The sequence below is a fragment of the Erithacus rubecula genome (genome assembly GCF_903797595.1).
Source record: "Erithacus rubecula genome assembly, chromosome: 12".
In the NCBI taxonomy this organism is placed as follows: domain Eukaryota; kingdom Metazoa; phylum Chordata; class Aves; order Passeriformes; family Muscicapidae; genus Erithacus; species Erithacus rubecula.
Window position 1 is genome coordinate 6,856,796 of NC_136664.1, and position 20,518 is coordinate 6,877,313.

The 20,518-nt window shown below is 52.1% G+C and overlaps 3 protein-coding genes across 27 annotated transcripts in view; 2 read left to right on the plus strand and 1 right to left on the minus strand.

Annotated features, from left to right (window-relative positions):
* RIPOR1 (RHO family interacting cell polarization regulator 1) overlaps nt 1-5,951 on the plus strand; it is a 31,897-nt gene extending 25,946 nt beyond the window's left edge. For 9 of the 13 annotated variants that reach the window (XM_079316252.1, XM_079316244.1, XM_079316243.1 and 6 more), the window contains 10 exons: nt 339-1,151; nt 1,351-1,490; nt 1,801-1,975; nt 2,118-2,253; nt 2,413-2,574; nt 2,712-2,870; nt 3,220-3,416; nt 3,503-3,586; nt 3,907-3,997; nt 5,004-5,951. In XM_079316252.1, coding sequence (XP_079172378.1) covers nt 339-1,151; nt 1,351-1,490; nt 1,801-1,975; nt 2,118-2,253; nt 2,413-2,574; nt 2,712-2,870; nt 3,220-3,416; nt 3,503-3,586; nt 3,907-3,997; nt 5,004-5,101 — 2,055 coding nt within the window. In that variant the 3' untranslated portion in view covers nt 5,102-5,951. Of the gene's footprint in view, nt 1-338; nt 1,152-1,350; nt 1,491-1,800; nt 1,976-2,117; nt 2,254-2,412; nt 2,575-2,711; nt 2,871-3,219; nt 3,417-3,502; nt 3,587-3,906; nt 3,998-4,216; nt 4,281-5,003 lie in introns of all 13 variants that reach the window. The other 4 variants (XM_079316248.1, XM_079316250.1, XM_079316246.1 and 1 more) reach the window with 1 other exon arrangement.
* ACD (ACD shelterin complex subunit and telomerase recruitment factor) overlaps nt 1-20,518 on the minus strand; it is an 88,203-nt gene that overhangs the window by 5,896 nt on the left and 61,789 nt on the right. The gene's annotated exons all lie outside the window — the stretch shown is intronic.
* Nucleotides 13,197-20,518, plus strand: part of CTCF (CCCTC-binding factor) — a 34,626-nt gene continuing 27,304 nt past the window's right edge. For 6 of the 13 annotated variants that reach the window (XM_079316257.1, XM_079316267.1, XM_079316270.1 and 3 more), the window contains exons 1-2: nt 13,367-13,487; nt 16,910-17,029. The gene's annotated coding sequence lies outside the window, so the exon portion shown is untranslated. Of the gene's footprint in view, nt 13,488-16,909; nt 17,030-20,518 lie in introns of all 13 variants that reach the window. The other 7 variants (XM_079316264.1, XM_079316271.1, XM_079316261.1 and 4 more) reach the window with 5 other exon arrangements.

Here is a 20,518-nt window from a genome sequence, read left to right on the forward strand (position 1 = left end):
GGCTGGTGCTGGAGCTGTTGCTGTCCTTGCAGCCATGGTGGTTGGTGTCCTTGGCTCCATGTGTGGCATCCCACTGTGCTAGGGGACTGCTGGCACCCTGAGGCTCCAGGACATATGGGGCTGTTCGTGGGGAGCTGGATTGCCTGCTGGCATTGGGTGGGATCCAGAGCTGGAATCTGCCAGGTGTTTGCTGACCATCCTGCTGTGTCAGCAGAGCCATGGCAGCCTCAATGCTCTCCAGCTCAGATCGATCCTGCCTCTGCTTGACACGCAGACAGATGGAGGAGATGGGGCAGCAGGAGCAGGGTCTCAGCTGACACCATTCTCCCCCTCTCCAGAACATGCTGCGGCGCCAGGAGGAGCTGGAGAACGGCACAGCCTGGTCCATCTCCTCTGAGTCCTCGGACGACTCCTCCAGCCCCCAGCTGTCCAGCAGCGCCCGCCATGCCACACACAAGCCCATCGTGCAGCCTGAGGTGCAGGCCTCCGCCCCCGCCATCGAGATCTCCTTCTCCCAGCAGCCAGAGGAGGCTGACGCCGTGCTTGGGGCCAGTGGCAGCAGCGTCCCCCCTGCTGGGAGCCAGCCGGAGGAGCCAAGCAGCCGCAAGAAGGAGACGGTGGCCAATGGGCACGTGCCCTACTCCCGGACTCTGAGCCACATCAGCGAGGCCAGCGTGGATGCCACGATGGAGGTCAAGACTGTGGAGAGCCCTTGGGAGCCTGCGCCCAGCATGGAGGACACAGGGCTGGGCGAGCAAGACGCGCAGCCTCTCCCTGGTGCTGTGGTGGCAGCTGCTGTGGCAGGGCAGGACAGGGCCACTGAGGCCAAGCCTCGCGCCTCCGTGGCATGGGCAGCCTCCTGTGAGGAGGCAGCTGGCAGGGCCGAGCCAGCGCAGAGCCAGGCGCCAGCACAGAGTGACTATGGCACCGGGACCCCCACAGCACTGGCACAAGCCTCTGCAGAAGAGAGGCCCATCCCAACCCCACCCCTGCCCACCAGTACCCCTGAGGTGCCGCGGGGGAAGATGGTGGATTCAGGTCTGGAGGAGGCAATTGGCCTCCTGGGCTCAGCTCTGGATGACTATCGGGGACAGTTCCCGGAGCTGCAGCCCCTCGAACGGGAGCTCAAACGTCTGGAGGAGATGCTGCTGGTGAGGGGCTCCCAGCAGTGTCATGGGGTGTGGGTGACAGGGTCATCCTGGCTGGCAGTGCCCCGGGGTGATGGGGATGGGGCCATCACTGCAGGCAATGCCCAGGGATGGTGGGGATGGGGCCATCTGTGATGGCATAGCCTGCTAATGTAGGTGGCAGGGGAGCCAGGATTCAACTCCACCATGCCTTCCTCCACAGCAGAAGCAAGGTGTCTTCCTCAGCCGGGCCTCCAGCATCAGTCTGACCGTGGAGCACGCGCTGGAGAGCTTCAGCTTCCTCAACACCTCTGACATGGAGGACTCAGAGGGCTCTGAGGAGGAGCCTCTCCAAGATGAGAGGTGCACAGAGGGGCTCATGGCATGGGGCAAAGGGCAGATGGCCTTGGGCAGTTGGAATGGGGGCTGTTCAAGGGTGTCCAAGCATATTTAGACCTGTTCATCACAGCTTAGGGAAGGTCCAGGTCAAGAACAATCAGTACCTGGTCTGTCTGGTGGCACGATGTCACCCTGCAGCTCTCCATGAGGGATGGGCTGGAGGCAGCCCCTGTGCCTCTGGGACTTGTCCTCTGCCCTGTGGGTGGGGAAGGGGACGGGCCAGGTCCAGGTGTCCTGTGCTGATTCGCTGCCTTGATCTCTCCCTGGCTTGCAGGAGGGCTGGCAGAGCTCTGCGCAGCACCAGGGCCCCCAGCGCTGGCGAGATGGGGGCAGATGACACCGGAATGTGCAGCGGTTCTGAGGCCAGCACTGACCCCATGAGCACTGGCAATGAGTTCCTGGATAAGGCTCTGGTGCTTCACCTCCACAACTGCAACCGCCTGCTGCTGGTGAGAACCGGGGTGGGATATGGCAGCAGGGGATAGGGGGGCTGTATGCATCCCCTTGAAGGGGGTCTTGCTGCAGCCTGGAGGCTGTGATGTGGGCAGTGAGCTCTGTGCCTGAAGTCCCTGGTTTGGCTGTGCCTTGCAGAAGCTGGGCACCTTCGGTCCCCTGCGGTGCCAGGAGATGTATGCCCTGGACAGGCTGCTGCGGGAGTCGCAGGTGCTGGAGATCGTGTGCCAGCTGACGGAGGAGCGCGCAGGAGCAGCCAGCTCAGCTGCTGATGGTAAAGAAACTCTGCTGAGGAGACCCTCTGTGCCACCCCAGAGGCTGTGTGAAGCCTGTGTCCCCTTGTGGGCAGTGAGGGACCATGCCAGACAGAGGGCAGGAGTCACCCAGCTGCTGCCCTGGCCTTGGGGAGCTCTAACAGTGCCTGTCCCCACAGTGGTGCAGTTCTCGACACGGAAGGAGGGCGTGCTGCCCCTTTGGGACCTCTGTGTGGAAGTGCCCAACGTCTACACCTGCCCTGTGGAGCGGTTCCTGCAGGTGCTCAGTGCCCAGTATGCAGCTCCCATCAGCGAGCAGCACCCTGGTTTGGCTGATGCTGGTGAGTGGCTGCCCAGGGGTGTTCGGGGAGTTGCCAGCCTCACTCAATGACCATGAGTGGGAGGATATGGGTGCCAGGAGCTCCACAGAGGGGTGACGATGGCTGCTGCAGACCATGATCCTGATTCTTTCTCACAGTGTGTGTGAAACTGGTGGAGGATGTGCTGAATCGGCGGCTGCCCCGGCGGCCCGGCAGCGCCCAGAGCGAGCAGGTCACCATCTTCCAGTACTGGAGCCACTTTGAGTCGCTCGGTGCCATGGTGCTTGACACCTACATGATGGAGCTGGCAGAGGAAGGTGGGTGTCCTCCCACACTCCTTAAATCCTGGGATGGGGTGCCAGAGTATCACCATAGTGATTGATCACACTGCAGAGGTGCCATGACCATTCTGGGGCATCACGCAGAGGCTCAGCCATCCTTGGGCTGGGCAAGTCAGTCTGATCCAGAGTGCAGCCCAGTCCCATGCTGCCTTCCAGTATCCTTGCTGTAGGTCCCCAGTGTCTTGGCGAGCAATCCCACACATGGGCACCAGAGGAGCCCCCTCTGCCCAGCATGGATCCAGGGTGCTCGGGGATGGGTGGCAGGGGTGTGGGGGCAGTGCAGTGTGACTCCCCACACCCTGGCTGAGCTGATGGCTTCCCGCAGCACTGCTGGCACAGAACCTCAACTCGGATGACCAGGACGTGGTGCTGCGTGCCCTGAAGCGCATGCCCGAGGGCCGTCTGAAGAAGGAGGGGCTGAAGGCGCTGAGCCTGCTCCTCGTGGAGGGCAACAGCAAGGTGGTGAGCGCCGTGTCAGCCCAGCTGCGCAGCCTGGCAGAAAACCCCCGCTTCCGCCAACGGGTACGGGCTGGGCGGGCCAGGGGTGACGTGGGCTGGCGCCCCTGCTCTGCTACAGATGGTGGCACTGACTCCCCCATCTCCCCCAGGCCCTCGTGTGCTTCCTGGAGCAGCTGGAGGATGAGGAGGTGCAGACACGTGTGGCAGGGTGTGCGGCGCTGGGCTGCTTGAAGGTGAGGGATGTGGGGTGGGGGCAGTAGGGCTGCATGTTCCAGAGGAAGAGGGAACACGTGTGGGTGGTGACTCTGGACACACCTGCACAGCCTCCTGCTCGTGGGGGAGAGAAGTTGGGGATGCCCTAAATGTGCCCAAATGTGCTGCAGGCATGTGTAACAGCCAGGGGCAGGGAAAGAAGGAAAATGAGGAGAAAAAGAGAATAAGGGGCTTTTCTGCACCATGGGGCTGCAGCACCCTGTGCTGCCTTCCCCATCTGACTGTGTTTCTGCTTCAGCTTTGACAGCCAGAACTCATTTCCTTGTCCCTTCTCCTGCAGGCCAAAGAGAGCATTGAGCAGCTGGTTTACCTGTGCCAAACCGACAAAGAGCCTGTGCGGGAGGCAGCCAAGCAGAGCCTGATGCTGTGTGGTGAGTGTCCTGCTGTATCTCTGCTTGCTCCCCACCCACAGCATCCCAAGTGGCATCTTATGGTGCCAGCAGTGCCCACGGGAGAGGGGGCTCTAAGGCTACCCCACGCACTCTGGTTCATCATGCCCCGAGCTCTGCCAGGCAAGAGCAAGCTGGCAGCAAGGGCCAGGCATCCTGTAGCCACAGCACTAAGCCTGGTTGTTATTTATTATTTGCTAGATGGCCCTGAGAGAACCATCTGAGTGTGTTTCTAGGCCTCCAGATCGCGGCAGCTGCTGCACAGGTTGGGACACGTGAGCTGTCCTTGTACCCTTTGTCCCTGCTCCGGCTGCTTTGCTCACGAATGTCTCTGTCTTAGAGCCTGTCAGCCGTGTCACGTTTCGGAGTCTGTGTGTCTTGGTTGTTGATAGTGCACATCCCACTGGCACCCTGACACATGTAGATGCCTTGTGTCCTATGTCCCAGCAGATTGTCCATGTCACCATCTCTTGCTGGGGATGGCCGCTGCGGGCAGATTTGTGGGCAAAGAGCTCAGAGGGAGCCTGTGGCATGGATGTGTGCATCCCTGTGTGTGCCTGGGGGTCCTGGGGGAGCCCTCTGCAACCCCCCATGCCAGTGCATGCAGATGTGCACAGCTGTTGGAGCCACCGGAGCTGGCACAGCCCTGAGCACTGGTGCCTTGGCCCCAAGTGAGGCTCTCCACACACCAACACTGCTGCAGCCCAAACACGGGTTGTCCCTGCCCCGCGTGGGCAGCTAAGAACAGGATTCACAACCTCTGAATCAGGAGCTCTTGGGACTTTTTGATCCAGATCCCAGCTGGGGCCTGCCCAGGGGCGTGCTAATTGAGAACAAGAGAGGTTTCCATGCTGTGGCCATAGCATGCAGGCTCAGCTTTACCAGGTGTTAGGCACGTTTCCCTGGAAAGGCTGGGGTAGATGGCCAGGGATGGGCAGGGAACAGAAGTTCTGCACTTTGTATCACTGACCATGGCGTGTACTTGCAGGGGAAGATGGTAAATCAGCTCACCGGCGACTGGAGGAGACCCTGGACAGCCTCCCGAGGATCTTTGCACCAGCCAGCATGGCCAGTACAGCTTTCTGAGACCCCCACGCACGCCCACCTGCCATCCCCGAGGGCAGAGGCACTGCCGGGCCGCCCGGGCTCGCACGGGCTGGGAGCCGGCAGCCCCAGCACTCCCGCTCTCAGCACAGCACAGTATTAGCCCCGCGCCGGCAGCTCGCGGCCGCACACTGCCTTAGGGAGCACCGCTCCCTGCCCCGCCACCGCCACCGCCCCGCGGCGCCGCCTCCGCACCGCTGCCCCGGGGCTCGCTGCGCCTCCCACCCTCTGATCGCTATTTAAAGTACCCAGGGAGCCCACCCTGCCTGCCCCCCTGGCTGGCGGGGAGAGGGACCGGATTTCTCTGCCTCCTCTTGCCTTCCTCTTGCTCGAGGGCATGCGCCCTGTCCCGGAAGGACCTGCACTTTGGAAACTTCGCTGTTTCTTTCCAGGAGCTGCCAGGGCCATGGGGACTGCTGCCCTCTGCCACCTGGAGTCCCCAGGACTTAAATAAAATGAAATATGAGATATTAATATATTCTGCTGGCGTTTCTTCTTTCCAGCTCCACGTGCTCCTGTCCCTCCCTGGCTTGTGGCTGTAGGGAGTGTAGTGATATGTGGCCTCAGCCCAGAGCCTTTCCTGGCCTGTTGGGAAATGCTGTGGAGGGCAGGGGCAGGAGGAACGATAGAGGGACAGACAAACGGATGGACAGAAGCTGCCACCTTTTTTTTTGTTTGTTTTGTTTTATTTTATTTTTTATTTACAGATTTTTGCAGAAAAACAAAAGCAAAAAATTCTTTTCTATAATGTCTCTATAAATCTATATATAATGTAATTACAGAGAATGACTAATTTTGATTTTAAAGCAGAAATAAAAACCTTTAAACAGTGTTGGTGTCGCTGTAAGGGTGTTTCTTTGGTCCCAGTGCCCTGGGATGGGGCAAGTTGGGTGTCAGCATAGCATCCATGTAACCTGGAGGGTGACAGAGGATGTCATGGGAAATAATTGTGATTTTTGGCCCTGCAATTCAGCCAATTGTTACCAAAATGTTGGCTGATGGGATGCATCACCCAAGGTAGTAGGTGTCCACACAGAATGGGGGCCACTGAAACCAGGAATGGAAACAGCCCTGTGTGTGTCTCTGTGTGTGTCTGTGAATCCACACATTCCCCATCTCCAGCTGCTGTTGGTAATCGAGGCCCTGACTTCCAGTTTGGACCAGAAAGAACCCATGTCCAGAAATGGAAGTAGATTGCAGCAGCTGTGGTGGCCAGGCCATGTTCCCAAATGTCCCCACACCGGATGGGTGTGACAGGTAATGCTAAACCACCCTGTGAGCTGCTCTGCCTCACTGGCTGTGCCTTGTCCCAGGATATCCGCTGTCCCCACCTTACTGTGTGAAGGACACACCACTGGGCTGGAGGGAGGCTGTTCTCTGTGACCCCTCTTGCTGCTCGTCCCTCACCACCTGCCCTGAGGCTGAAGGTTTTCTGGAGGTTTTTTGTGCTCCTCCTGTGCAGCTCAGCACCAACGAGCTGCTGGATTGTTGGAAGCTTGCTGGGAAGGAAGCACTGTTTCCTCTGGCTCTCCCAGGAACTTTGCCCTCTTGGTGGCTCTGACAGCATAGTGCAGCAGCAGGGTGGAGGCCATCTCCCTGACAAACACAATTGGTTCTCACTGCTTTGATTAAAGTTCCTGAGTTCATGTGGCTGGTGACATGGAGCCTTCTGTTCCACCAAGCAGGAGGTGGCATCAGGCTACAAAGTGTACAGCAGAGTGTTGGGTCTTGTGCCACCTCCCGGCTGGGCTGGGTTGAAAGGGGGGATCCTGGTTATTTCTGCCTCATGGAGTAGGGCTGCTGGGACCCTTGTTCCTATACCCTGCATGGTGTCACTGTGGGTCTGAAGGCCCTGACAACTGCTCCCCCTCTCCCTGTGATGTGTCTCTGTGGTTTCACTGGTGATTTTTTTACGCTTGTATCGTTTGCCTTCCTCTTCTCAAACCTCGCCCATCACCTTCAGTTGGTTAAAATCCCTGAACATCCACCATGATGGTGCACCTGGGGAAGAATAACTCCATGTACCAGTACCTGATGGGGGCCAACCTGTGGGGAAGCAGCTCTTCAGAGAAGGACAAGAGAGTCTCGGTGGACAAGAAGCTGTCCCTTAGCCAGCAGTGTGCCCTGGGGACCAAGAAGGCCACTGGTATCCTGAGATGCAATAGGAAGAGCATTGGCAGCAGGGCAAGGGAGATGATCCTGCCCCTTCAGCCCCAATGAGGCCACATCTGGAGTGCTGTGTCCAGTTCTGGGCTCCTCAGTACAAGAAAAGCATGGAGTTCTTGAAGCAGATCCAACAGAAGGATACACAGATGATTAAGGAATTAGGGCATCTCTCTTACAAGGAAAGACTGAGGGAGCTGGAGCTGTTCAGCCTCCAGAAGTTATGCCTGAGAGGGGATCTCATCAATGTCTACCAGTATCTGCAGGGAGGGTGCCAGCAGATGAATCGGGTTCTGCTCAGTGGTGCTCAGGACAAGAAGCAATGGGCAGAAAATACTGCACAGAAAGTTACACATGAAAATGAGGAAGAATTTTGTGTGGGTGACCACACAAAGGAACAGGTTGCCCAGAGAGGGTGTGGAGTCTCTCTCACTGGAGGTATTAAAAAACCATCTGGACACAATCCTGTCCAATGCCCTCTAGGATGACCTCTTGAGTAAAGAGGTTGGATCAGATGACCCATAGTGGTTCCTTCCAACCTTACTATTCTTTACCCACCACCAGGCATGGACAAGAACCCCCCCTCCCAAGCCTTCATTTTTACAGCTCTCATGACAACTGCTCCAATCCCTTAATCATCTTAGTGGCCCATATGGTCCTGGGAGTGGAGTAGTTTAGAGCAGCAAAGATGCCCCCAAAGGCAGCAGAGGCAGGGACATCCCCCCAGTCCTTCCAGCCACCCGTGCCAGAGCAGGGGCCCTGCCATCACCAGCAGAGCTAGGGATTTATACTTCCCAGGCCAAGCAAGGCCCATCCATCAGTGCTTCCCAGGCTTTCTAAGCACGTCCCAGGAGGTTACAGCCTTCATTTCCTTCCTCCTCACGGTAGCAGAGCTTTTTGGGGCTGGTTCAGGCAGAATGTAGCACGCTGTGGTGCATGTGGTCCCATCTGGGACACCCCCTCAGCATAAACCACTTCTGGATGCAGTTTTATCTGCAGATGGGATTGCAGGGAGGGGTAACCAGGGGACACGGCTGCATCACTCATCCCTTAGCCTTCTTCCACCTGCTTTGGGGGCTGGAAGAGCTCCAGGAGGAAAGCACAGTGCTTTTCCCAGAGCACTGCTTTACACTGTCAGCTTTAGGCAGCAAGAGATGAGGGATGTAGGTCCCAGCTGGCACATGCGACTGCAGACAAGAGCACCTGAGAGGTGGAAAGTGGTCCAGCCCTCTCACATATTTGGTTTGGTTTCTCTTCCCCTTTCAATAACTGCTGGAAAACAAACCAGCCCAATGCCCCAGTGGCCAAAGCCATGAATTTAATTCACTCACCTACCTGGGTGTTCTCCTTGCCCTGCCAAAATCTTGTCCCCTCCCTGCAGCACAATTCCACTTTCTGAGATAAGCTACACCTTGACTGTAGAGATCAGAGCAGGAAAGCAGACTTCTGTCAGGGTAGGCAGGGAGCTGCAGGCCAGGACAAAATGACTCTGTTCCTGGAATTGCAAGGAATAATCCCATTATTTATGTGGCTGTTAGAACATGTGGGAAAAAAACCTCAAACACATTAACTTAGGAATCTATTACCCAGCCCTTTGCTGTGCCAAAGACAGAGGTCTGTGCTGGCATTGCCAAAGATCTCTGCCCTATGGACACCACCAGGACACCTGGCATTGCAGGACTGCCGTTTTCACAGTACCAAATTTCAAACAAAAGGTCTTGATTTTTGGACCTTTCTGCTTGATGGGTGAACTCCCTGAGAGCCACTTTCACAGCACACAGGGACAGACACAGCAGTGCAGAGCACATTTTGTGGCAGCATTTGTTATTTCAAAGGAGACAGTGTGCACAGTGTGCCAGCACCGTGTTTGTCAGCCAAATCTGTGTCAGCACTTAAAACATCCCCCTCCCGCACGGACGTGCTTGTGCTCAGCAGCTACTTGCTTTTCTTGCAGGAGCTGCAGCCCGTGGGAGGGTGTCTGTGTCACAGTTACATTATCCATGTGCTCTGGCTTGGGGAAGATGTTCCTTTCCCTCGCTTATTGCTAGTTTTGCTTTTTTTTTTTTCCTTTTAATTGGAAGGATGCATACGGATTCTGAAGCAGTATTGCTTTTTACCTGCCAGTCTTGGGAAAGTGTCCTGAGAAGCCCCCGAAGATCACCAGCACAATGTTCCCTCCTCTTGCACAGCATCCAGGCTGGTGCAGCTGCCCAGGTTTGACACTGAGAGCAGCCACCAGCCAGAATGGCCCCAAGGAGACACTGCCACTTTGTGCTACCGCAAGCTCCAGTTAGCCCTTGTGCTGGAAATCACTTAAATCTTGATACAAAGTAATTTTTGGGGGTTGTAGCTTCTGACTCTCTGGTCTGAGTAATCTTCAAGTTGGACCTCCCACCTTTTCCCAGACTTATGGGAAATCATGTTTCCAAGGCACTCACTGGGGCACTTAGAGATGATTGGAACAGCTAAGCAGCCTGAGCTGAACCACAGCAAAGCAACAGCCTCCTCATGAGCACTGATGTGTTCCTTGCAGGGCTGTCAGGCACATCTGTATGGGCTTGTTCTCCAAGGACCACTCCTGGGGCAACAGCTGGGGCCGTGGTTCATAAAGAGACCAAATGGTGCTCCAGGCAGCCTTAGAAATTCAATTTAATGCTCTCGAGCTCGAGTACTGTCTTCCTTAGAGCTGACTTAGTGTGGTAACTCCTGAGGGATTGTGAAGGTGATGGAAATGCAGAGTTGGAATGAGGAGGGTGAGCCCACCCGGGGCCTCAGCAAGGTGGTTGGGAGCTCCTTGGCTTCAGTTCTTTCCATTCTGGCTCATGGGCAAAGTGCCTCTGGGAAAGGCCTCGCTCGGGCAACTTTTCTAGAAAGAGCATCTGCCTCTGAGTGTCTAATTTGGACAGGCTCAGAGACTTGTATTTAGGAGCACTCACAGGACTGAAGCTGGGGATTTGAATTCCCTGCAAATCAGCTCAAAAGCGCCTCCAAGTGAGGAAACTCAGGATCAGTAGGGCAGACCCCCAGCACTCGCTGGTGGATGGATGGTCAGGACACTTCTGGCAGGAGAAGTCCACGAATAGGTGCTTGTCAGGGAAAAGTACTTCTGCTTCTAAGCAGTGACATTCCTACTAGGAAACTGCAACCTTTAGCCATAGGATGGCTCAAACAAAAGGCAGAGGCATCATTAGCAACCATTTACACCCTGCCCTAGGTGAGTATTTAAAGCAGGGAAGAGGCAGTTTTACACACAGCCACTGCTCCTCTCCATTTTGATTCGTGCCTGAGCTAAATTTTGAGCTTTAAGCAGGATTCATGGCTACAGACGAAAGATATGCCATTCTCCCCAAAATTACAGCATGAGAATTGATGGCTTGACAGCTTAGAATGTACGTGATTTTTTAAAAATTCACACTGCAGAAATGTTCTGAGCAGATTCTTCGTGCTGTGCTGACTTAATTTCCTTCTACACCAACTCATCTAGTGGCTAAATTGAAGGCCATGGATTTTTTTTTTTGTTGTTGTTTTTCTTTTAATTTTAGAAAAGCTTTTGATTGCCCAACATTGGACTCAGAGATCTTTGTGATGTTCCTTCAAATTCAGGATATAATATCAGTGAATCATTTGAATTCAATAATTTTAATTTCAATGATTTAAATTTCTCATGCAACGAAAACCCCGGAGCTCACAGCTGTGGGCTACACTATCACCTCTAATTAATGGCCACATTTTACCATTGCTTTGTCGATAATTGATTTCTCCTTCATCCACACAGCTCATCCCCTCCACCCCTCGGTAAGCCGCCCATGCCCCACTGAAACGGGCTAATGGACTTATCTTACTGTCATGATCCCGAGAAGGAAACTTATTCTGGGTTGTCAACAACCCCCCAAAGGAGTGCCGGTGCTCGGAACACAGCCCACGGCGCTCTGCTGCTTTGCAAGGACTTGAGAGAGCTTAGGCTTAGGCAGGAGGAACCCGTAAAGCCGGGTCAGGGCCTGATCTCACTCAGCCCAACTCCCCTGGCAGAGGGACCCTTCTCTCCACGGCACAGCTCAGCAGCTCATCACCATTATTCACACCAGGATTTAAGGGCACAGCTTACACATGCTAATGGATGCTAATGTTTTTCTGATGGGTTTGTCACTTGTTAAGCAGGTTGTGGTGAAGCCTAGGCTGTTGAACAGCTTTTACCCCAACCTGCAGTGAAATCTCAAGAGGCACAAATTGGAGGAAAGATTTTTAACACGGGTTTCAACTCTAACAGCCTTAAAACTCTTTAATTCTACCACCACAGGTTTGTGTTGACGTCTCTTTACATTTAGATTTCTCTTTGAATTCCGGCCTTATTGTCCTCCAGTGACTGATAGGGGAGTAAGAGGAACAAAAATATGCAGCTTCCTTCCAGTGTGTCTGATTTTTGAACTATTAATATTTTAACCCATTACTCTTGCTCCATTTCTCATGGATTTATGGTAAGAAAATACCAAGAGGATGCAGCATGAGCTCATAGAATTCTTCTCTCCTCAGTCTGTCAATAAGCTCTGAGTCTGCTGTAACACTGCTGGAGATGAGAAAATATGCTAAACCCAGAAGATTTACCAACTCAGAGAACTGTAGAAAATTAAAGACAGGCAAGCCCCTGTGTATTTTCACATAAATTCATGCATCTCACCAAGGGTGCTGTAGCTCTTTTCACCTTTTGGGCATAAGCCGTGGACAGAAATTACCATGGTGTCCAACTTCTGATGGAAATCAACCTTGCTGACTTTCCTGGAAGCTCCCTGCTAGATACCTGGCAGCACATCCACCATTCCTGCTGTGCTGAAGCTGACTGGAGTTGGGTTGTCCTACTCAATTATGAGCATGGCAAGCCCAATGTCCTTAAAAACACCAGGCAAACACCATCTTAAATCACAGAATTGTAGAATCCTCGGATCTCCTGAGCTGGAAGGGATCCACAAGGACCATCAAGTCCAAATCTTGGTCCTGCACAGGACATCCCCAAGAATCACACCACACGCCTGATGTTGTCCAAATGCCTCTTGAACTCTGTCAGGCCTAGTGCTGTGACCACATCCCCGGGGAGTTTGTTCCAGTATCTGGCCACCCTCTGGCTAAAGAACCTTTTCCTAAAACCCAGCCTAACTCCCCTGGACACAGTTCCATGCTGCTCCCTCAGGTTCTGTCGCTGGTCACAGAGAGCAGCCATCAGTGCTGTCCCTGCTGAGGAAGCTGCAGCCCGCAATGAGCTCTGCCCTCAGCATCCTCTTTTACACGCTGAACAAACCGAGTGCCCTCAGACACCCCTGGCAGGACTTCCCTTCTAGACCCTAATTCAAGTCACTTGTTGCTATTCACGAAATTGTCCTATGACTTTCCTGATTAATTCACGATTTTACTGACTCTTCTTTCATCTTAAGGAAAGTTTGGCTCTTTCAGCCAGGCCAAATCCCTCCTCAGAATGCACCATGGACTTTCTCTGTGGTCTTATTCTCCTGAATTAGCTGAGGCACAGCCTCCTCCTTTGAAAGTTTTGGAGAGGTGAAGGGGCAGTTTTGGGTAAAGTGAACAGGGACGTTCCAGCTGAGCAGCGATGTGCAGATCGGGCACTACCTGCCGTCTGCCCGGGTCTCGGGGCAGCACTAACACAGGATGCCCCCGGCGCTCCCCTCACGCCGCCCCGCCGGGCGCGCGCCGCCCTGAGGGGAGGGAGGGGCGCTGCCTCCGGCCCCCCCCGCCCGCCCCTCGGCGGCACGTGACGCGCTGACGCACGCACGCACAGGCGCGCGCAGGGTGACGCCGCGGGCCCCGCGCGTTTGAAGTTGGCGCGCGGCTCGCGCCCTCGCTCCCCCACCCCGCCCTCGCCCCGCCCCGCCCCGCCCGCCGCTCCCAGCCTGCCCCGCGCGGCCGCTTCCCCGCGCGCGCCGGCCCCCCCCGCCCCCCTTTCCCCCCGCTCGGGCCGGCGGCCGCGGCAGAGCCGCGCTGGGTGGCGCGTGCGCACTGTGCCCCGCCCGCCGCCATTTTGTGTCCGAAAGCGACTGTGGAGCGATTAAACCGCGGGGCTGGTGCCGGGGCGCTTAAAGCGGCGGCGGCCGCGGCGGGGCGTGCGGGGCGCGGCGGCTCCTCCGCGGGGCCCGCGGGCGGCGCGGGGCGGCGGCGGGGCCCGGCGGCCGGAGGGAGCTCGGCGGGGCGCGGGGCGCAGGTAAGCGGCGGTGGCGGGGGGTTTGCAGTCGCGTTCTCCGGCCTCTAGGTGTCACGATGGGGCTCCGGCGCGGCTGGGGCCCCGCAGCGGCCGCCGCCGGGGCAGCAAGGGGGGCTTTGTCTCCCTCTACCGTCCCCGCGCCGCCGCCGCGGCCGCCACCGCCGCCATTCCCCACAGCGCGGCGCTGGGCTGCGGCACCGCCCGGGCCGCCCGCCCTCCTTCCCTCCCCGGCCGCCGCCACCCGCCGGCCCCGACTCCATTTTCTTTCCTTTGTCTCCTCCACCGCGCCACCGGCGCTGATTAACCGCCCCATTACCGCCCCCTCCCCGCCGCGCCTGCCGCCCCCCCCTTTCCCTTCCCGTCCCGCACGTCCCTTCCTTCCCTCCCTTCCCCCGCCCCGCCGGGCCCGCTCCCCTCCCGCCCCGCCACCGCTCCCCCCCTTCCTCGCACCTTCCCGGGGCTCGCCCGGCGCCCTCCGCCCGCGTCCTGCCGCGGTGTCCGGCCGGGCGCCGCCCGTGGGGACGGCTGCGTGTCCCGCTCCCGCCGGCCGCCGCCTCGCTGCGCTGGCGTGTGCGGCGGAGTGAGAGGCGCTGCGAGGCGCAGAGCGGGACTCGAGCTCCCTCTGCAAGGCAGGCTGAGCAGCGCCATGCAGCAGCACCGGGGCGGGCACGGCTGGGGGGCGCCCGCTCTCGCCGCGGTGACCGGCCGGCAGCCCCCCCGCACCCCCCGCGCCGCTCCCGGAGAGCGGCGGCCCCGCCGTTCTCTGGCCGCCCCCCCCTCCTCCGTCCCGTCCCCGCCACCCCGCTTCGGGCCCGGGGTCCCCACGGGGCTTTAGGCTCCCATCGGGAGCACCTGGGCTGCCACCGAGCCACCGACCAGCTGTGTCACTTGCTGGGACCTAGCCCGGCTGCCCGACTCTCGGGGCGCCTCCCCGGGAACCCCCCGGGCCTCCGCAGCCGGGCTCTTGCCCAGGGATGGAGCCCGAAATCTCATGGCGAAGGGCGGCGTTATTCCCTCCCTCCATGGGTCTGTGCTGCTTGGGGGGGGAAAGCACAAAACCCGATTCTTTTTGTGATGCAGAGGAGGAAACCGCACATGCTCTGTGTCCAAACGCTTCACTGTTTGTTCTGTACATTAGCTTTAGAATTCTTTAGGATATATATTCATACGGTATCGCATTTGGCCTTGTGTTAACCTTGTGAAATGACTTCGCTAGAAGGGTTTTGTCGTGTTGTATGGTTCCTTCTCCGGTCAGTGTAATCCTTAGGACTTGCCTTTTGGTGAGAATGAGCTCCCTTTCCTGTTTGTGACTTCCTATTTTTTTTTGCCGAGCCTTTCTCCCCTTAAATACGTGCATGGCTGTTCCTCATCTCTGGCCAGTTACTGAATCCTGGTTATAAACTCCAGAGGTGTCATTAGAAGCATCTAAAACACTGTTTACCACTTCCAGTGTGCATGTTTTTGTTTCAGTGCAGGAAGTGTGTAAATATAATCTTGAATTCTCCGGATTATTCATCTTCTGCAGAGCCTGTTGAATTTGCAGGAGCCCGTTGAGTTTTAGAAATAATTCCGTGCTGTATTCAAGCTGTTCTTACTTCAACGATCCCCCTAACACTTTCCTTCAGTGTAGAAGACATCAGCAGAACTGAAGGAAGAAGCAGTTTTAGTATAAGGGCAAAGCAATGCTTGCTGCTTCTTTTTTTCCCCTAGGTTGATGGATTTTTACTTCCATTTTGTTTTTCTTCTGGACGTGTAGGGCTAGCTCAGTTTTAATGTCATCCGCTGTGCATGAATGGTTATTAAGATGCACAGAAAGGCCCAAGAAACTTTGTGGGGTATTTTTGACGAGTAATATCTGACAAAAGGTACAAAACTCGTGTTCCTGTAGCCTCCAGTGGCTCTGCAACTGAAATAATAGAGCAAGACTCTTCCATTTCGGCCAGAGCATGGAGAACTGTCACTACAGCGTTAAGTTTGCTGGTGACTCGTGCCTGCAGCATTACTGAGGGAAGGAGCTATTTCAAGAGCTGTTTTCATGTGAGCAGGCTGGATCTTGACTGTGATCCGTGGCTAATTTGTGCATCCTCACCAGCTCTTGGGCTGCAGGTTGATACCCGCCTGCTGCGCTCCCAGCGCTGTGCTTGAAATGCCAGAAGCCGACCCTTGTTATTCTTGACTTTTTTCCTCATTTACCTGAGAAATCTAATTGCATGGCATTACTAACGTGTTCAAGAATTTCTGTGCACAGCCTACTTCAGAATTTAATGTCTTCTCCTCCCCTTAGGACTTCATGTCCAAGAATTTTTGCTTTTCTAGGTTTTTGGAAGTTGGATATTGAGTATTATTAGGCCTGTCTGTTCTTGGAGCAAAGCCAGCCTATTCCTTGCATTTATTCCACATATTTAAACAGGTTCCACTGACCTCTGGAAAGCTCTCCCTGCTCTGTCTGAACAGTTTTTTGTACATTAGCTCTTTCAGCTATATTATTGATTATATTTGAATAAAAACTCCCTAATTTCCCATCCTGGCAACTGTAGCTTCTCTTAGTCTTTACCAGAGAAGGAATGAATGCTCGAAGGAGTAATAAACATTAGGATCCCAAATGTTCCTTGTCTGTGCTCTAGAAATATGTGTAATAAGGAGTAGCCACTGTTTTACCTGAACACATGAGGACACACACTGACAAGAGCTGGAAGAAACCAAAGCTCCGACTGCTTGTTTTGTTTGTGTTAACTTACTGAACTGTGCTGATTTATTTGCTTAACTATAAACCCCTGTTCATCCATTTGGATTTAGTTCAGACGCCCAGTTCACTCTGTTGTGCTAAACCTTGAAGTGCCAATACAGTATCGAGCTCTGCTACTCTGTAACCTGCATGGTCTTGGAGACACATGCAGATCCAGGAAATTCCCTTTTTATTGGTTTTATTTAGTTGTAGATAACAATGGTTCAGATCATACGTGGCCCTTGTTCTTTCAGGCTTTTTACTGAAACTTAGAAAGTCCTGAGTGTAGCTGAAAATACTGGTTTTTTTTTTTGTGCTGAAGAGTATTTGAATTTCATTTACAACACCCTGTTCTGTTGCTCCTCCCACTTCTCTCCAATAATTCATCAGTCTTTAGCAATTAAGTGAGGTATGCTTATCCCAGACATATTTAATATAAAACAAAAGAGTTGCTGCTCAGCCGAGTGATCTGTTTTTCTCTGATAAACAAAAATAACCTCAAAAAGAAGAGCAGAATAAACAGAAGGTGAGTAGGGAGTTTTATATTTCAGATCATGTTAACATTCAACTAACTGTACAGAGAACAACTCGGTTTGGGTATCTAATGTAAATTAAAGCTAAAGCGAAGTTTTCCTCAGTATTATAAAAGCTTGGAAGCTATAAAATGTTAATTTCCTTCCAATGTGGTTCTTAACAGGTGAAAAGAGAAGTAGTGCAGAGCCAGCTCTCAAGAATGGCGCAGTTAACGTGCACTGACTTAGGGGACGTCTCTGATAGAATGGACTCCCGAAGCATTATTCTCTAACTATCCCTACAGGTGAAGTTTTGAGTCATAGATAGTTACATTTCTTATATAAAGCTTTGTTTTTAGAGACCCCCCTCAGTTCAAGCCCTCCCAGAGTTTACTGTCTGCTACCTGAGGATTTCACTGTGCTATGTGGGGCCCATATTGAGAGGTGAGGCCAGGAATGTTTGAAAGTATTTAAAAGCACAAGGGCAGTGCTCAGTTAGGATTTGCTGACCAGTGATACCAGCAAGGGCTTCTGTATTGGTAGTAGTACAGCAAGCTGAACTACAGGGTATTTATTTTTTCTCCCTGTAGTGCAAGTAGTCTGCCCAAATACATATTGTTATATCAGCCAGTTAGCAGCAGCATCTAATTTTTCTGCTATAGCTGCAAACTCATGAAATTTCTAAAGCTTCATGGGCTTCATTGGAAATCTTTGCTCAAATGTAAACACAAGGTTAAATAATTTCAGCTTATACTGAAAATCTTGTTTTGCATATTCCCATACTGTAAAAAAATTTCTGTTGACATCATTGAATTTGTCACAAATTCTGGCAAAATGGAAGGCAAGTCATAGATTGTGTGGCATGTGAATTGCATCCCTGTATTAATAATGCCTCATCATTAAAAGCCTATATATGTCTCAAACATCCACAGGTAAAGTATATTAAAAAAAACAAACACAAGCCAAAACTTAACATGAAAACTATTTAAAGCCACCCCCCATCAGAGTACATTGGGAGGTGAGAGAGACATTTACCTTGGCATATATTTTTCAGCACTGGAATATTTTTAACTGCAGTATTTAGGGCTGTTTTATAGTCAGTGCACTTTGGAACAGTAGTGAAATTCCAGGAGGTCAGAGAAGTGCTGATGTATCTGTACCAAAAGGAGGTGGAGTGGATGAACATGGCTGTGCAGGGAGGGTGGCAGGCACCCAAAACACCTTGGGTGTTTGACTAGCTCTGCTTGATGTTAACACACATGCTGTTCACATTATTATCAGCTCTCCCATTTATTCTTAGTACAGAATTTAGTTAGAGAAGAGTGTTAATCCAAATAACTAAGGCTTTAAGATAACAAGAGTTTGTTAAATTTATTACTTGATTTTGTTAAAGGACTTGATCCTGATGACCTTAATATATATTAATATTAGTACTGAGTATCAGTAAATGCCATTTAATTCAGGATTAGTCTGGGGGTGTACAAGAGTGAATAGTTTCCATGGATATTCAGCAAAAACTAGTAATTGCTTATCACAGTTTGTTTTCATTAATGATTTTGTTGGTGAAAAATATCTCTAGAAACTTGTTCATGATAAACTTCTGGTTCATGGAAAATCACTGGGCACTAAGGCAGCCATTGTGATTGTGATTGTCAGGAGGAGTAGATCCAGTCCAGTGTGTGTGCTGAGGCTGCTGCATGTAAAGCTGTGCACCTGGGAACAAGGTATTCCAGCTGAATTTAAATCAAGGCACATGGTATCCTAGAAAGCAGTGATTGAAGTGTTTTTTGCAGTCACAATGAATAAACAGCATAAACATTAGTTTCCAAGGTGATACTGTGACAAAGAACCTAATGTAGTTCTTAAATGCATTAGTGAAATAAGCAGGGGTATGTTCTTGCCCATCTTGTGGGATGGGATGAAGTCATTCCCAAAATCCTACATATGGTTTTAGCCTCAGCACTCAAAATCCTCCAGAAAATTACCATGTGAAAAGAGATTCGTCTCCAATTTGCTGGAAAACTAAGCTATATTGTCATGCAGTAAAATGTTAAACATGCTATGCAGCTTCTCATCAAAACTGAGGTGAATTGATGAGAGTCATCAGATATGTCCCTGACAAAATCATACTGGGTATTAATGAGCTTGCTCTAATCTTGTTAGCAAACACAATAAAAATTTGTATTCATATGAATTTTTAGCCAAATAAATTCAGATTAAAGTGCTTTAGTTTTTCACAGGGAGGGTGATTAGCTATTGGATTGATATGAAGAGCAGTCATGTATTTCTTAACATCTTTGAATCTAGACTGTGGGGAAAAAATCTGCAAATTGCTTCAGCTCAAAGTGCTGACCTTTTCTTGTTTCATATGTATTTTGAGAACTGTCATTCATGAGAGGTCAGACTCAGTGATAAACCAGGAGTACTAAAGAAAAAGGATGGGTATCACCTGCTCTTCTCTTGAACCACCTTCCCTCTTTTTGAACAGAGTGAAGTTTAGGATTTTTCCTTTTCAATCAAGAATATGATCAAACCAGTAAAATCTTCTGAATGAGGGGAAATAAGCAGATATTGATACATATTGAAGATGTGTTAAATAATGTCCTGTATACTTGGTCCAGACTTGACTAACACATCCTGATCTGAGGCTGTGGTACTGGGGAGCTGTTGGAAAGATAAATGTTACTTCTCTGCTGCCAGGACAAGCTGCTGGCCTGTGTCCAGCTTGCTGCCTACCAAGCAGCCCTAGGACCTTGGCAGGAGCATTGCTGCCCAGACAGACCTTGTATCTTTTCTCCTGGTTCTGAGCATGGAAAATGCTCAGAGCGTGAAGCAAGGTGATTTTTATTTGAAGCCACTGAAGGAAACATAGCGCCATAAAATTTTGTGTTATATAAAATTATTTATTGACTCATATACTGCATTTGTGTATGTTGTGTGGAATTATATTGTCTGAAGTGATCCTAGTTTTAAACTGGATGCTGAATAAAATACTGACTTAATCAGGAATTAAACTATGAAGCATAAAGCTGTGGAAGAAGGAGTAAACAACACAATAATTTTAAGCTATATTGATGCCTCTTGTGTGGAGACTTGACACAAATGTTTGACACTTTCTGAGCTCTCCAGGATGTTACAGTGAATAGCTTGATGCATCTCTAGGTAGAGATTGCTGGAAGCTAAGGGTTTTTTTTCACATCCTATGTTAAAAAGAGGGGAAGAGGGTATGTAATCTTGAACTCCGAGCTACTGAGCAAACTGCAAATAATCCATGTGCTCCTCTGTGTAGTAATTTTAACAGAAGCACGTGGCACTTGAGTTTGGTAATTCTGGTTTCTCTTGGCTGTTTGTGAGAAGGTGAATGGTGTCACTCTGCTGCTGCCCCTGGAGCTCTTCACAGAACTCAGTCTGTGCCCAGTCTGGCTGCTGTGATTCCCTGTGCTCACACAAGACCAGCTTCTTGGGTGAATGCAGTGAGTTTTGTGGTGAACCTGTAGCTTGTAGGAGTAAAAAATGAGGTAAATGCACCACAATTGATGGGAAACCTGTTTTGGTCGGAGACTAGAGATTCTGAACTAAAGGTTCAGAAGGAGATTTGCAGGTCCAGAGGCAAAGATTCCTAATTCTTGACTGGATGTTGGGATAAGGCTGGTAAACCACAGACATGACTGATTGCTCTCCCTACACACTGTTTCTTGCTAGAGTTTTTTGGAGACAGATTGCTGGACTAAATGGACAGTGATCTGTCCTTGTAGGGCTTTTTTTTTAAATGCTCATGTTGGATTAAAGGATTT